We start from the raw sequence: 15534 nt of genomic DNA on the forward strand, positions 1-15534 counted from the left end.
CCACTCTACTGTCTAGGTAGCTGCTGCCCACTCTACTGTCTACGTAGCTGCTGCCCACTCTACTGTCGACATAGCTGCTGCCCACTCTACTGTCTACATAGCTGCTGCCCACTCTACTGTCGACATAGCTGCTGCCCACTCTACTGTAGACATAGCTGCTGCCCACTCTACTGTCGACATAGCTGCTGCCCACTCTACTGTCTACATAGCTGCTGCTCACTCTACTGTCTAGGTAAATGCTGCCCACTCTACTGTCTAGGTAAATGCTGCCCACTCTACTGTCTAGGTAGCTGCTGCCCACTCTACTGTCTACGTAGCTGCTGCCCACTCTACTGTCTACATAGCTGCTGCCCACTCTACTGTCTACGTAGCTGCTGCCCACTCTACTGTCTAGGTAGCTGCTGTCCACTCTACTGTCTACGTAGCTGCTGCCCACTCTACTGTCTAGGTAGCTGCTGCCCACTCTACTGTCTACATAGCTGCTGCCCACTCTACTGTCGACATAGCTGCTGCCCACTCTACTGTCTACATAGCTGCTGCCCACTCTACTGTCGACATAGCTGCTGCCCACTCTACTGTAGACATAGCTGCTGCCCACTCTACTGTCGACATAGCTGCTGCCCACTCTACTGTCGACATAGCTGCTGCCCACTCTACTGTCTACATAGCTGCTGCTCACTCTACTGTCTAGGTAAATGCTGCCCACTCTACTGTCTAGGTAAATGCTGCCCACTCTACTGTCTAGGTAGCTGCTGCCCACTCTACTGTCTACGTAGCTGCTGCCCACTCTACTGTCTACGTAGCTGCTGCCCACTCTACTGTCTAGGTAGCTGCTGCCCACTCTACTGTCTAGGTAGCTGCTGCCCACTCCACTGCCTATGTAGCTGCTGCCCACTCTACTGTCTACGTAGCTGCTGCCCACTCTACTGTCTAGGTAGCTGCTGCCCACTCTACTGTCTAGGTAGCTGCTGCCCACTCCACTGTCTACGTAGCTGCTGCCCACTCTACTGTCTACGTAGCTGCTGCCCACTCTACTGTCTAGGTAGCTGCTGCCCACTCCACTGCCTATGTAGCTGCTGCCCACTCTACTGTCTAGGTAGCTGCTGCCCACTCTACTGTCTACATAGCTGCTGCCCACTCTACTGTCTACGTAGCTGCTGCCCACTCCACTGTCTAGGTAGCTGCTGCCCACTCTACTGTCTACGTAGCTGCTGCCCACTCTACTCTCCAGGTAGCTGCTGCCCACTCTACTGTCTAGGTAGCTGCTGCCCACGCCACTGTCTAGGTAGCTGCTGCCCACTCCACTGTCTAGGTAGCTGCTGCCCACTCCACTGTCTAGGTAGCTGCTGCCCACTCCACTGTCTAGGTAGCTGCTGCCCACTCTACTGTCTAGGTAGCTGCTGCCCACTCTACTGTCTAGGTAGTTGCTGCCCACTCTATTGTCTAGGTAGCTGCTGCCCAATTTACTGTCTATGTAGCTTCTGCCAACTCTACTGTCTACGTAGCTGCTGCCCACTCTACTGTCTACGTAGCTTGCTGCTCAGTGTTCCCACTGCTCTGCTGCCGCTTCTCTCTCATTGACGTGGAGGTGGAAACTTCATGTTGTACACTAAAGACATGGTCGACATGTTCCAACTATGCATTCCAATGCCTCAAGCATAATTTCGTGTAACAGATGTAACAGAACAAGTGTCTTAATGATGTAACAGAACAACACCAGTGTCTTAATGATGTAACAGAACAACACCAGTGTCTTAATGATGTAACAGAACAACACGGTGTCTTAATGATGTAACAGAACAACACCAGTGTCTTAATGATGTAACAGAACAACACCAGTGTCTTAATGATGTAACAGAACAACACCAGTGTCTTAATGATGTAACAGAACAACACCAGTGTCTTAATGATGTAACAGAACAACACCAGTGTCTTAATGATGTAACAGAACAACACCAGTGTCTTAATGATGTAACAGAACAACACCAGTGTCTTAATGATGTAACAGAACAACACCAGTGTCTTAATGATGTAACAGAACAACACCAGTGTCTTAATGATGTAACAGAACAACACCAGTGTCTTAATGATGTAACAGAACAACACCAGTGTCTTAATGATGTAACAGAACAACACCAGTGTCTTAATGATGTAACAGAACAACACCAGTGTCTTAATGATGTAACAGAACAAGTGTCTTAATGATGTAACAGAACAACACGGTGTCTTAATGATGTAACAGAACAACACCAGTGTCTTAATGATGTAACAGAACAACACCAGTGTCTTAATGATGTAACAGAACAACACCAGTGTCTTAATGATGTAACAGAACAACACCAGTGTCTTAATGATGTAACAGAACAACACCAGTGTCTTAATGATGTAACAGAACAACACCAGTGTCTTAATGATGTAACAGAACAACACCAGTGTCTTAATGATATAACAGAACAACACCAGTGTCTTAATGATGTAACAGAACAACACCAGTGTCTTAATGATGTAACAGAACAACACCAGTGTCTTAATGATGTAACAGAACAACACCAGTGTCTTAATGATGTAACAGAACAACACCAGTGTCTTAATGATGTAACAGAACAACACGGTGTCTTAATGATGTAACAGAACATCACCGGTGTCTTAATGATGTAACATCACCAGTGTATTAATGATGTAACAGAACAACACGGTGTCTTAATGATGTAACAGAACAAGTGTCTTAATGATGTAACAGAACAACACCAGTGTCTTAATGATGTAACAGAACAACACCAGTGTCTTAATGATGTAACAGAACAACACGGTGTCTTAATGATGTAACAGAACAACACAGTGTCTTAATGATGTAACAGAACAACACGGTGTCTTAATGATGTAACAGAACAACACGGTGTCTTAATGATGTAACAGAACATCACCAGTGTCTTAATGATGTAACAGAACAACACCAGTGTCTTAATGATGTAACAGAACAACACCAGTGTCTTAATGATGTAACAGAACAACACCAGTGTCTTAATGATGTAACAGAACAACACGGTGTCTTAATGATGTAACAGAACAACACCAGTGTCTTAATGATGTAACAGAACAACACCAGTGTCTTAATGATGTAACAGAACAACACCGGTGTCTTAATGATGTAACAGAACAAGTGTCTTAATGATGTAACAGAACAACACGGTGTCTTAATGATGTAACAGAACAAGTGTCTTAATGATGTAACAGAACAACACGGTGTCTTAATGATGTAACAGAACATCACCAGTGTCTTAATGATGTAACAGAACAACACGGTGTCTTAATGATGTAACAGAACAACACAGTGTCTTAATGATGTAACAGAACAACACGGTGTCTTAATGATGTAACAGAACAACACGGTGTCTTAATGATGTAACAGAACATCACCAGTGTCTTAATGATGTAACAGAACAACACCAGTGTCTTAATGATGTAACAGAACAACACCAGTGTCTTAATGATGTAACAGAACAACACCGGTGTCTTAATGATGTAACAGAACAACACGGTGTCTTAATGATGTAACAGAACAACACCAGTGTCTTAATGATGTAACAGAACAACACCAGTGTCTTAATGATGTAACAGAACAACACCGGTGTCTTAATGATGTAACAGAACAACACCAGTGTCTTAATGATGTAACAGAACAACACCAGTGTCTTAATGATGTAACAGAACAACACGGTGTCTTAATGATGTAACAGAACAACACCAGTGTCTTAATGATGTAACAGAACATCACCAGTGTCTTAATGATGTAACAGAACAACACCAGTGTCTTAATGATGTAACAGAACAACACGGTGTCTTAATGATGTAACAGAACAACACCAGTGTCTTAATGATGTAACATAACCAGTGTCTTAATGATGTAACAGAACAACACCGGTGTCTTAATGATGTAACAGAACATCACCAGTGTCTTAATGATGTAACAGAACAACACCAGTGTCTTAATGATGTAACAGAACAACACCAGTGTCTTAATGATGTAACAGAACAACACCGGTGTCTTAATGATGTAACAGAACAACACCAGTGTCTTAATGATGTAACAGAACATCACCAGTGTCTTAATGATGTAACAGAACAACACCGGTGTCTTAATGATGTAACAGAACAACACCGGTGTCTTAATGATGTAACAGAACAACACCAGTGTCTTAATGATGTAACATAACCAGTGTCTTAATGATGTAACAGAACAACACCAGTGTCTTAATGATGTAACAGAACAACACAGTGTCTTAATGATGTAACAGAACAACACGGTGTCTTAATGATGTAACAGAACAAGTGTGTTAATGATCTAACAGAACAACACCAGTGTCTTAATGATGTAACAGAACAACACCAGTGTCTTAATGATGTAACAGAACAACACCAGTGTCTTAATGATGTAACAGAACAACACCAGTGTCTTAATGATGTAACAGAACAACACGGTGTCTTAATGATGTAACAGAACAACACCAGTGTCTTAATGATGTAACAGAACATCACCAGTGTCTTAATGATGTAACAGAACAACACCAGTGTCTTAATGATGTAACAGAACAACACGGTGTCTTAATGATGTAACAGAACAACACCAGTGTCTTAATGATGTAACATAACCAGTGTCTTAATGATGTAACAGAACAACACCGGTGTCTTAATGATGTAACAGAACATCACCAGTGTCTTAATGATGTAACAGAACAACACCAGTGTCTTAATGATGTAACAGAACAACACCAGTGTCTTAATGATGTAACAGAACAACACCGGTGTCTTAATGATGTAACAGAACAACACCAGTGTCTTAATGATGTAACAGAACATCACCAGTGTCTTAATGATGTAACAGAACAACACCGGTGTCTTAATGATGTAACAGAACAACACCGGTGTCTTAATGATGTAACAGAACAACACCAGTGTCTTAATGATGTAACATAACCAGTGTCTTAATGATGTAACAGAACAACACCAGTGTCTTAATGATGTAACAGAACAACACAGTGTCTTAATGATGTAACAGAACAACACGGTGTCTTAATGATGTAACAGAACAAGTGTGTTAATGATCTAACAGAACAACACCAGTGTCTTAATGATGTAACAGAACAACACCAGTGTCTTAATGATGTAACAGAACAACACCAGTGTCTTAATGATGTAACAGAACAACACCAGTGTCTTAATGATGTAACAGAACAACACCGGTGTCTTAATGATGTAACAGAACAACACCAGTGTCTTAATGATGTAACAGAACAACACCAGTGTCTTAATGATGTAACAGAACAACACCAGTGTCTTTATGATGTAACAGAACAACACTACAACTATGTCCCACACTAGCACACTACGTGTTATGCATTGCCAATCTCTCCATTCTATGTAGTGCACATGCTAAGAGTTTTGGGACACAAACATTAAACTATGTTAACAGACAGACAGCAACCCAGCTTAGGGATCAGTGGTCAGGGGTTAAGGGTTAGGGGGCATAGATCATGGAAGGGACCTCTGATGCAGGGAGAAGGTGGGAGGAGGAGGATAAGGGAGGAAGCAGGGAGGAGGGGGATGAGGGAGGAAGCAGGGAGAAGGTGGGAGGAGGAGGATAAGGGAGGAAGCAGGGAGGAAGAGGATAAGAGGGAGGAAGCAGGGAGAAGGTGGGAGGAGGAGGATAAGGGAGGAAGCAGGGAGAAGGTGGGAGGAGGGGGATAAGGGAGGAAGCACGGAGAAGGTGAGAAGAGGAGGATAAGGGAGGAAGCAGGGAGGAGGTGGGAGGAGGATAAGGGAGGAAGCAGGGAGGAGGTGGGAGGAGGAGGATAAGGGAGGAAGCAGGGAGGAGGTGGGAGGAGGAGGATAAGGGAGGAAGCAGGGAGAAGGTGAGAAGAGGAGGATAAGGGAGGAAGCAGGGAGGAGGTGGGAGGAGGATAAGGGAGGAAGCAGGGAGGAGGTGGATAAGGGAGGAAGCAGGGAGGAGGTGGGAGGAGGAGGAGAAGGGAGGAAGCAGGGAGGAGGAGGATAAGGGAGGAAGCAGGGAGAAGGAGGGAGGAGGAGTATAAGGGAGGAAGCAGGGAGGAGGAGGATAAGGGAGGAAGCAGGGAGGAGGAGGAAAAGGGAGGAAGCAAGGAGGAGGTGGGAGTAGGAGGACAAGGGAGGAAGCAGGGAGGAGGTGGGAGGGGGAGAATAAGGGAGGAAGCAGGGAGGAGGTGAGAAGAGGAGTGAGTGAGGAGAGCTGGATAGAAGGAATGAAAAGTAAGAGGAGACAAGGGAAGGGAGGAGAGCCGAGGTGAGTTCAGTTCACTTGAACGTTCCAGAATGTAAAAACGTACTGAACGCAGCCCTGGATAGAAGAAGGGAGGGGCGAGAGAGAGAGAGAGAGAGAGAGAGAGAGAGAGAGAGAGAGAGAGTTTGGATCTCTGAGCTGGATGGTTGCCCCTTGCCTTTGTTCTGGGTCCCGACATGGAAGAACAGGCGTCAACACTAAACACTGAACACAGACTCACACTGAACTCAAACACATCCCAGGGAGTTGTGCCATTCTCTAAATGTGTGTTAGATGTGTAGAGACTTAACTTTTAACTTAAAATAAACTGTTTTGGTTCAAACGGCACCCTATTCCCTAGATAGTGCACAAGAGCCCATAGGGCCCTGGTCAAAAGTAGTGCACTATATAGGGCTCTGGTCTAAAGTAGTGCACTATATAGGGCTCTGGTCAAAAGTAGTGCACTATATAGGGCTCTGGTCTAAAGTAGTGCACTCTATAGGGCTCTAGTCTAAAGTAGCGCACTACATAGGGCTTTGGTCAAAAGTTGTGCACTATATAGGGCTCTGGTCTAAAGTAGTGCACTATATAGGGCTCTGGTCTATAGTAGTGCACTACATAGGGCTCTGGTCTAAAGTAGTGCACTACATAGGGCTCTGGTCAAAAGTAGTGCACTATATAGGGCTCTGGTCTAAAGTAGTGCACTATATAGGGCTCTGGTCTAAAGTAGTGCACTATATAGGGCTCTGGTCTAAAGTAGTGCACTATATAGGGCTCTGGTCTAAAGTAATGCACTACATAGGGCTTTTGTCTAAAGTAGTGCACCTTATAGGGCTCTGGTCTAAAGTAGTGCACTATATAGGGAATAGGGTGTAATTTTGGATGCGTGCTTGATCTCTGGTATACAACCCCCCTGTGTTTGAGGTCAAATGTTAAACTAGAGCTTTTTGGAGCAGCGGGCCACCGTAGGCCCTGTGTTACCTGTACACATATGTTCTGGGGCTTTCAGAGGGCGTCCACACATGTGGCTGATACAGGTATGCCATCCTTTATGAACAGGGACAACAACAACATTACCCACAACAGTGAGACCAGAGAGAGAGAGGAGAGAGGAGACCTGAGAGAGGACACGGGATAGAAGCTAGAGGAGACCAGACAAGAGGAGACCAGAGAGAGGAGACCAGACAAGAGGAGACCAGAGAGAGGAGACCAGAGAGAGGAGAGAGGAGATCAGAGAGAGGAGACCAGAGAGGAGGGGAAACCAGAGAGAGGAGAGAGGTGATCAGAGAGAGGAGACCAGAGAGAGAGGAAAACAGAGAGAGAGGAGTAAGGATACCATAGAGAGGAGACCAGAGAGAGGGGAGACCAGAGAGAGGGGAGACCAGAGAGGGGAGAGAGAGGAGACTGGAGAGAGGAGATCAGAGAGAGGAGACCAGAGAGAGAGGAGACCAGAGAGGGGAGCCAGAGAGAGAGGAGAGAGGAGACTGGAGAGAGGAGATCAGAGAGAGGAGACCAGAGAGAGAGGAGACCAGAGAGAGGAGCCAGACCATAGAGTGAGAAAGAGGGCTCGGCGCTGCCCATGCTGTCACTGAAGCCATTGTGGCACAGATACAAGGATGGGCCCCCTTTCTATCTCTATGGCCCAACCAGACAGCTCCTGTATGGACACACAAACCTACTGAATACAGGTTACCAAGACTAACAAGATTACACTGGACTGTTCTCCTAATGATAGGCTACATCCATTCTCAACATAACTGCAAATTCCAGAAACTTTCCCAAATTCCCCAGGTTTTCGGACAGAGGATGGAATCAGGTAGAAGGAGGGAGTCAGGTAGGAGGGTGGAGTCAGGTCGGAGGAGGGAGTCAGGTAGGAGGGTGGAGTCAGGTAGGAGGAGGGAGTCAGGTAGGAGGGTGGAGTCAGGTAGGAGGAGGGAGTCAGGTAGGAGGATGGAGTCAGGTCGGAGGAGGGAGTCAGGTAGGAGGATGGAGTCAGGTCGGAGGAGGGAGTCAGGTAGGAGGATGGAATCAGGTAGAAGGAGGGAGTCAGGTAGGAGGGTGGAGTCAGGTCGGAGGAGGGAGTCAGGTAGGAGGGTGGAGTCAGGTAGGAGGAGGGAATCAGGTAGGAGGATGGAGTCAGGTCGGAGGAGGGAGTCAGGTAGGAGGAGGGAGTCAGGTAGGAGGATGGAGTCAGGTAGAAGGATGGAGTCGGGTAGGAGGAGGGAGTCAGGTAGGAGGAGGGAGTCAGGTAGAAGGAGGGAGTCAGGTAGGAGGAGGGAGTCAGGTAGAAGGAGGGAGTCAGGTAGGAGGAGGGAGTCAGGTAGGAGGAAAGGAGTCAGGTAGGAGGAGGGAGCAGGGAGTCAGGTAGAAGGAGGGAGTCAGGTAGGATGATGGAGTCAGGTAGGAGGAGGGAGTCAGGTAGAAGGAGGGAGTCAGGTAGGAGGAGGGAGCAGGGAGTCAGGTAGAAGGAGGGAGTCAGGTAGGATGATGGAGTCAGGTAGGAGGAGGGAGTCAGGTAGAAGGAGGGAGCAGGGAGTCAGGTAGAAGGAGGGAGTCAGGTAGGATGATGGAGTCAGGTAGAAGGAGGGAGTCAGGTAGAAGGAGGAGGGAGTCAGGTAGAAGGAGGGAGTCAGGTAGAATGATGGAGTCAGGTAGGAGGAGGGAGTCAGGTAGGAGGAGAGAGTCAGGTAGGAGGTGGGAGGAGGGAGTCAGGTAGAGGGAGGGAGTCAGGTAGGAGGAGGGAGTCAGGTAGGAGGAGGGAGGAGGGAGTCAGGAAGGGGAGGGAGTCAAGTAGTAGGAGGGAGTCAGGTAGGAGGATGGAGTCAGGTAGGAGAGGGAGTCAGGTAGGAGGAGGGAGTCAGGTAGGAGGATGGGAGTCAGGTAGGAGGATTGAGTCAGGTAGGAGGATTGAGTCAGGTAGGAGGATTGAGTCAGGTAGGAGGATTGAGTCAGGTAGGAGGATGGAAAAGGGAGTCAGGTAGGAGGATTGAGTCAGGTAGGAGGAGGGAGGAGGGAGTCAGGTAGGACGATGGGAGTCAGGTAGGAGGAGGGAGCGGGGAGTTAGGAGGGAGCCAGGTAGGAGGAGGGAGTCAGGTAGGAGGAGAGAGTCAGGTAGGAGGAGGGAGTCAGGTAGGAGGTGGGAGGAGGGAGTCAGGTAGGAGGAGGGAGTCAGGTAGGAGGAGGGAGTTAGGTAGGAGGAGGGAGTCAGGTAGGAGTTGGAGTCAGGTAGGAGGGAGTCAGGTAGGAGGAGGGAGCAGGGAGTAAGGTAGGAGAATGGAGTCAGGTAGGAGGCGGGAGTCAGGTAGGAGGCGGGAGGAGGGAGGAGGGAGTCAGCTAGAAGGAGGGAGGATGGAGTCAGGTAGGAGGGGGGAGTCAGGTAGGGGGAGGGAGGGAGGAGGGAGTCAGGTAGGGGGAGGGAGGAGGGAGTCAGGTAGAAGGAGGGAGGATGGAGTCAGATAGCAGGAGGGAGGAGGGAGTCAGGGAGGAAGAGGGAGTCAGGTAGGAGGAGGGAGCAGGGAGTCAGGTAGAAGGAGGGAGTCAGGTAGGATGATGGAGTCAGGTAGGAGGAGGGAGTCAGGTAGAAGGAGGGAGCAGGGAGTCAGGTAGAAGGAGGGAGTCAGGTAGGATGATGGAGTCAGGTAGGAGGAGGGAGTCAGGTAGAAGGAGGAGGGAGTCAGGTAGAAGGAGGGAGTCAGGTAGAATGATGGAGTCAGGTAGGAGGAGGGAGTCAGGTAGGAGGAGAGAGTCAGGTAGGAGGTGGGAGGAGGGAGTCAGGTAGAGGGAGGGAGTCAGATAGGAGGAGGGAGTCAGGTAGGAGGAGGGAGGATGGAGTCAGGAAGGGGAGGGAGTCAAGTAGTAGGAGGGAGTCAGGTAGGAGGATGGAGTCAGGTAGGAGAGGGAGTCAGGTAGGAGGAGGGAGTCAGGTAGGGGGATGGGAGTCAGGTAGGAGGATTGAGTCAGGTAGGAGGATTGAGTCAGGTAGGAAGATTGAGTCAGGTAGGAGGATTGAGTCAGGTAGGAGGATGGAAAAGGGAGTCAGGTAGGAGGATTGAGTCAGGTAGGAGGAGGGAGGAGGGAGTCAGGTAGGAGGATGTGAGTCAGGTAGGAGGAGGGAGCGGGGAGTTAGGAGGGAGCTAGGTAGGAGGAGGGAGTCAGGTAGGAGGAGAGAGTCAGGTAGGAGGAGGGAGTCAGGTAGGAGGTGGGAGGAGGGAGTCAGGTAGGAGGAAGGAGTCAGGTAGGAGGAGGGAGTTAGGTAGGAGGAGGGAGTCAGGTAGGAGTTAGGTAGGAGGAGGGAGTCAGGTAGGAGTTGGAGTCAGGTAGGAGGAGAGAGCAGGGAGTCAGGTAGGAGGAGGGAGCAGGGAGTCAGGTAGGAGGAGGGAGCAGGGATTCAGGTAGGAGGAAGGAGTCAGGGAGGAGGAGGGAGCAGGGTTTCAGGTAGGAGGAAGGAGCAGGGAGTCAGGGAGGAGAAGGAAGCAGGGAGTCAGGTAGGAGGAGAGAGCAGGGAGTCAGGTAGAGGAGGGAGCAGGGAGTCATGGAGGAGGAAGGAGCAGGGATTCGGGTAGGAGGAGGGAGCAGGGAGTCAGGTAGGAGGAGGGAGCAGGGAGTCATGGAGGAGGAAGGAGCAGGGATTCAGGGAGGAGGAGGGAGCAGGGAGTCAGGGAGGAGGAGGGAGCAGGGACACAGGTAGGAGGAGGGAGCAGGGAGTCAGGTAGGAGGAGGGAGCAGGGATTCAGGTAGGAGGCAGGAGTCAGGAAGGAGGAGGGAGCAGGGATTCAGGTAGGAGGAAGGAGCAGGGAGTCAGGGAGGAGGAGGGAGCAGGGAGTCAGGTAGGAGGAGAGAGCAGGGAGTCAGGTAGGAGGAGGGAGCAGGGAGTCAGGTAGGAGGAAGTAGCAGGGAGTCAGGGAGGAGGAGGGAGCAGGTAGTCAGGTAGGAGGAGAGAGCAGGGAGTCAGGTAGGAGGAGGGAGCAGGGAGTCAGGTAGGAGAGGGAGCAGGGATTCAGGTAGGAGGAAGGAGTCAGGTAGGAGGAGGGAGCAGGGATTCAGGTAGGAGGAAGGAGTCAGGGAGGAGGAGGGAGCAGGGAGGGACTCCACCGACTAGGATTTCCGAAGAACCCGTGTGAACTTTGTGAAAGATCTGGGCCCATATCCATTAAGCCCTTCAAAGTAGAAGCGCTGATCTAGGATCTGTCCATATCATCTCATTCATTATGATCTAAAAGGCAACACTGACTCTGAGACGCTTCGTGAATCAGTCTTAACACAATCAGTTATAATAAGGTATCACTGTGCTACACCATGTCAGCTTCTCTACCCATACTTACACAGTCTTCTTCATCACAGCGGCCTTGATAGGTTCAGTCTGTTTAGCATACAGTAACTAGGGTCTGCCTCAGAGTACAGCACATTCCACCATACTGGACGTGGAAATCAGGGCATTCATCTCTGAGCTAGGACGCAAAAGGCGACTGACTGACTTCTGTCTAAAAAAAATACAATCAACGTTGCTATCAGACTTACTTTGACGTGCATGACTGTAAACTCACATCACTTCCTTGAACAGCGTTTTGTTAATTTCCCAAAAGGAGTTATTGTGAAATGTAGAGCCTTGTAGGAAGTGGCTGACTCACCTCTGAGTCTGAGGACACTGCTGAGTGTTGCAGGTGCGGTTGGTGAGGGGGCGTGGCAAGGCGGAGCACAGGTAGTCTGGGTAGGCCTCGTTATCGATGGCACAGAACACCAGACGAGACTGGTACCCTGGTGGAGGGACAGGATGAGGAATCAGTCCAGCAGGGATGGAAAAAGGTTGACTGTGTCCAAGGATACTTTGGTCAAAAACAAACAGCATTAACTATTGTTGAGTGGAACAAGAAGAGCAAGAAGAAGAACAAGAAGAAGAAGAAAAATAAAAAGAACAAGAAGAACAAGAACAAGAACAAGAAGAACAAGAAGAACAAGAACAAGAACAAGAAGAACAAGAAGAACAAGAACAAGAAGAACAACAAGAAGAACAAGAAGAACAAGAACAAGAACAACAAGAAGAACAAGAAGAACAAGAACAAGAAGAACAAGAACAAGAAGAACAACAAGAAGAACAAGAAGAACAAGAAGAAAAACAAGAAGAAGAACAAGAAGAAGAAGAAAAATAAAAAGAACAAGAAGAACAAGAACAAGAACAAGAAGAACAAGAAGAACAAGAAGAACAAGAACAAGAACAAGAAGAACAAGAAGAACAAGAACAAGAACAAGAACAAGAAGAACAAGAAGAACAAGAACAAGAACAACAAGAAGAACAAGAAGAACAAGAAGAACAACAAGAAGAACAACAAGAACAAGAACAAGAAGAACAAGAAGAACAAGAAGAACAAGAAAAATAAAAAGAACAAGAACAAGAACAACAAGAACAAGAAGAACAACTAGAAGAACAACAAGAAGAACAAGAAGAACAATAACCAAAACAAGGGATGAGTATGGACAAGTCAAAGCGAGGAAGAACATGCCGTAAAAAACAAAAAGACCACAGTGACAGATCAGAGTAAGGAGGGACACGTACCTGAGCCACACTCTCTGCTGCAGGCAGACCAAGAGCCGAAGCTCCAGTAGTGACCCTCTCTGGAGTGACCGTTAGGGAGGTAGTACTCATACTCTACTCCCTGGTTATGTTCCTGGCTGATCAACTGGGGGGGGGGGGGACAGAAGGAAAGGTTCGATCATCTAGGGATCTGTATCAAAATCAGTGTCAGCATACTGACACTGATTTTGCAAATAGGGTCGGCATCTGAAAATACACTACATGACCAAAAGTATGTGGACACCTGCTCATCATACACCTCTTTCCATAATCGTGGGCATTAATATGGAGTTGGTCCCCCCTTTGCTGCTATAACAGCCTCCACTCTTCTGGGAAGGCTTTCCACTAGATGTTGGAACATTGCTGCTATAACAGCCTCCACTCTTCTGGGAAGGCTTTCCACTAGATGTTGGAACATTGCTGTGGGGGACTTGCTTCCATTCAGCCACAAGAGCATTAGTGAGGTCAGGCGCTGATGTTGGGCGATTTAGGCCTGACTCGCAGTCAGCGTTCCAATTCATCCCAAAGGTGTTCGATGGTGTTGAGGTCAGGGCTCTGTGGAGGCCAGTCAAGTTCTTCCACACCAATTTTGACAAACCATTTCTGTATGGATCTTGCTTTGTGCACCGAGGCATTGTCATGTTGGACAGGAAAGGGCCTTCCCAAAACTGTTGTCACAAAGTCTACAATGTCATTGTATGCTGTAGCGTTAAGATTTCCCTTCACTGGAACTAAGGGGCCCAAACCATGAAAAACAGCCCCAGACCATTATTCCTACTCCACCAAACTTTACAGTTGGCACTATGCATTGGGGCAGGTAGTGTTCTCCTGGCATCTGCCTAACCAAGATTTGTCAGTCGGACTGCCAGATGGTGAAGCGTGATTCATCATTCCAGAGAACATGATTCCACTGCTTCATGGAAACCCATTTCACGAAGCTCTCAACAAACAGTTCTTGTGTTGATGTTGCTTCCAGAGGCAGTTTAGAACTCAGTAGTGAGTGTTGCAACCGAGGACACACGGTTTTTACGCGCTACGTGCTTCAGACCTCGGCGGTCCCGTTCTGTGAGCTTGTGTGGCCTACCACTTCATGGCTGAGCCGTTGTTGCTCCTAGACGTTTCCACTTCACAATAAAACCACTTACAGTGCCCTGCGAAAGTATTCGGCCCCCTTGAACTTTGCGACCTTTTGCCACATTTCAGGCTTCAAACATAAAGATATAAAACTGTATTTTTTTGTGAAGAATCAACAACAAGTGGGACACAATCATGAAGTGGAACGACATTTATTGGATATTTCAAACTTTTTTAACAAATCAAAAACTGAAAAATTGGCCGTGCAAAATTATTCAGCCCCCTTAAGTTAATACTTTGTAGCGCCACCTTTTGCTGCGATTACAGCTGTAATTCGCTTGGGGTATGTCTCTATCAGTTTTGCACATCGAGAGACTGACATTTTTTCCCATTCCTCCTTGCAAAACAGCTCGAGCTCAGTGAGGTTGGATGGAGAGCATTTGTGAACAGCAGTTTTCAGTTCTTTCCACAGATTCTCGATTGGATTCAGGTCTGGACTTTGACTTGGCCATTCTAACACCTGGATATGTTTATTTTTGAACCATTCCATTGTAGATTTTGCTTTATGTTCTGGATCATTGTCTTGTTGGAAGACAAATCTCCGTCCCAGTCTCAGGTCTTTTGCAGACTCCATCAGGTTTTCTTCCAGAATGGTCCTGTATTTGGCTCCATCCATCTTCCCATCAATTTTAACCATCTTCCCTGTCCCTGCTGAAGAAAAGCAGGCCCAAACCATGATGCTGCCACCACCATGTTTGACAGTGGGGATGGTGTGTTCAGGGTGATGAGCTGTGTTGCTTTTACGCCAAACATGACGTTTTGCATTGTTGCCAAAAAGTTCAATTTTAGTTTCATCTGACCAGAGCACCTTCTTCCACATGTTTGGTGTGTCTCCCAGGTGGCTTGTGACAAACTTTAAACAAAACTTTTTATGGATATCTTTAAGAAATGGCTTTCTTCTTGCCACTCTTCCATAAAGGCCAGATTTGTGCAATATATGATTGTTGTCCTATGGACAGAGTCTCCCACCTCAGCTGTAGATCTCTGCAGTTCATCCAGAGTGATCATGGGCCTCTTGGCTGCATCTCTGATCAGTCTTCTCCTTGTATGAGCTGAAAGTTTAGAGGGACGGCCAGGTCTTGGTAGATTTGCAGTGGTCTGATACTCCTTCCATTTCAATATTATCGCTTGCACAGTGCTCCTTGGGATGTTTAAAACTTGGGACATCTTTTTGTATCCAAATCCGGCTTTAAACTTCTTCACAACAGTCTCTCGGACCTGCCTGGTGTGTTCCTTGTTCCTTGTTCTTCATGATGCTCTCTGCGCTTTTAACGGACCTCTGAGACTATCACAGTGCAGGTGCATTTATACGGAGACTTGATTACACACAGGTGGATTGTATTTATCATCATTAGTCATTTAGGTCAACATTGGATCATTCAGAGATCCTCACTGAAATTCTGGAGAGAGTTTGCTGCACTGAAAGTAAAGGGGCTGAATAATTTTGCACGCCCAATTTTTCAGTTTTTGATTTTTTAAAAAGTTTGAAATATCCAATAAATGTCGTTCCACTTCATGATTGTGTCCCACTTGTTGTTGA

At 47.5% G+C, this 15534-nt stretch overlaps 1 protein-coding gene across 1 annotated transcript in view; it reads right to left on the reverse strand.

The window, feature by feature from the left end:
• paplna (papilin a, proteoglycan-like sulfated glycoprotein) overlaps window positions 1-15534 on the reverse strand; it is a 98922-nt gene that overhangs the window by 42282 nt on the left and 41106 nt on the right. The window contains 3 exon segments of the mRNA XM_090211710.1: window positions 7274-7339; window positions 11920-12046; window positions 12843-12966. Of these exon segments, the coding sequence (XP_090067836.1) occupies window positions 7274-7339; window positions 11920-12046; window positions 12843-12966 (317 nt within the window).

This window comes from Oncorhynchus mykiss, chromosome 19 (assembly GCF_057628025.1).
Source record: "Oncorhynchus mykiss isolate SJ-2025 chromosome 19, ASM5762802v1, whole genome shotgun sequence".
Lineage (NCBI taxonomy): Eukaryota > Metazoa > Chordata > Actinopteri > Salmoniformes > Salmonidae > Oncorhynchus > Oncorhynchus mykiss.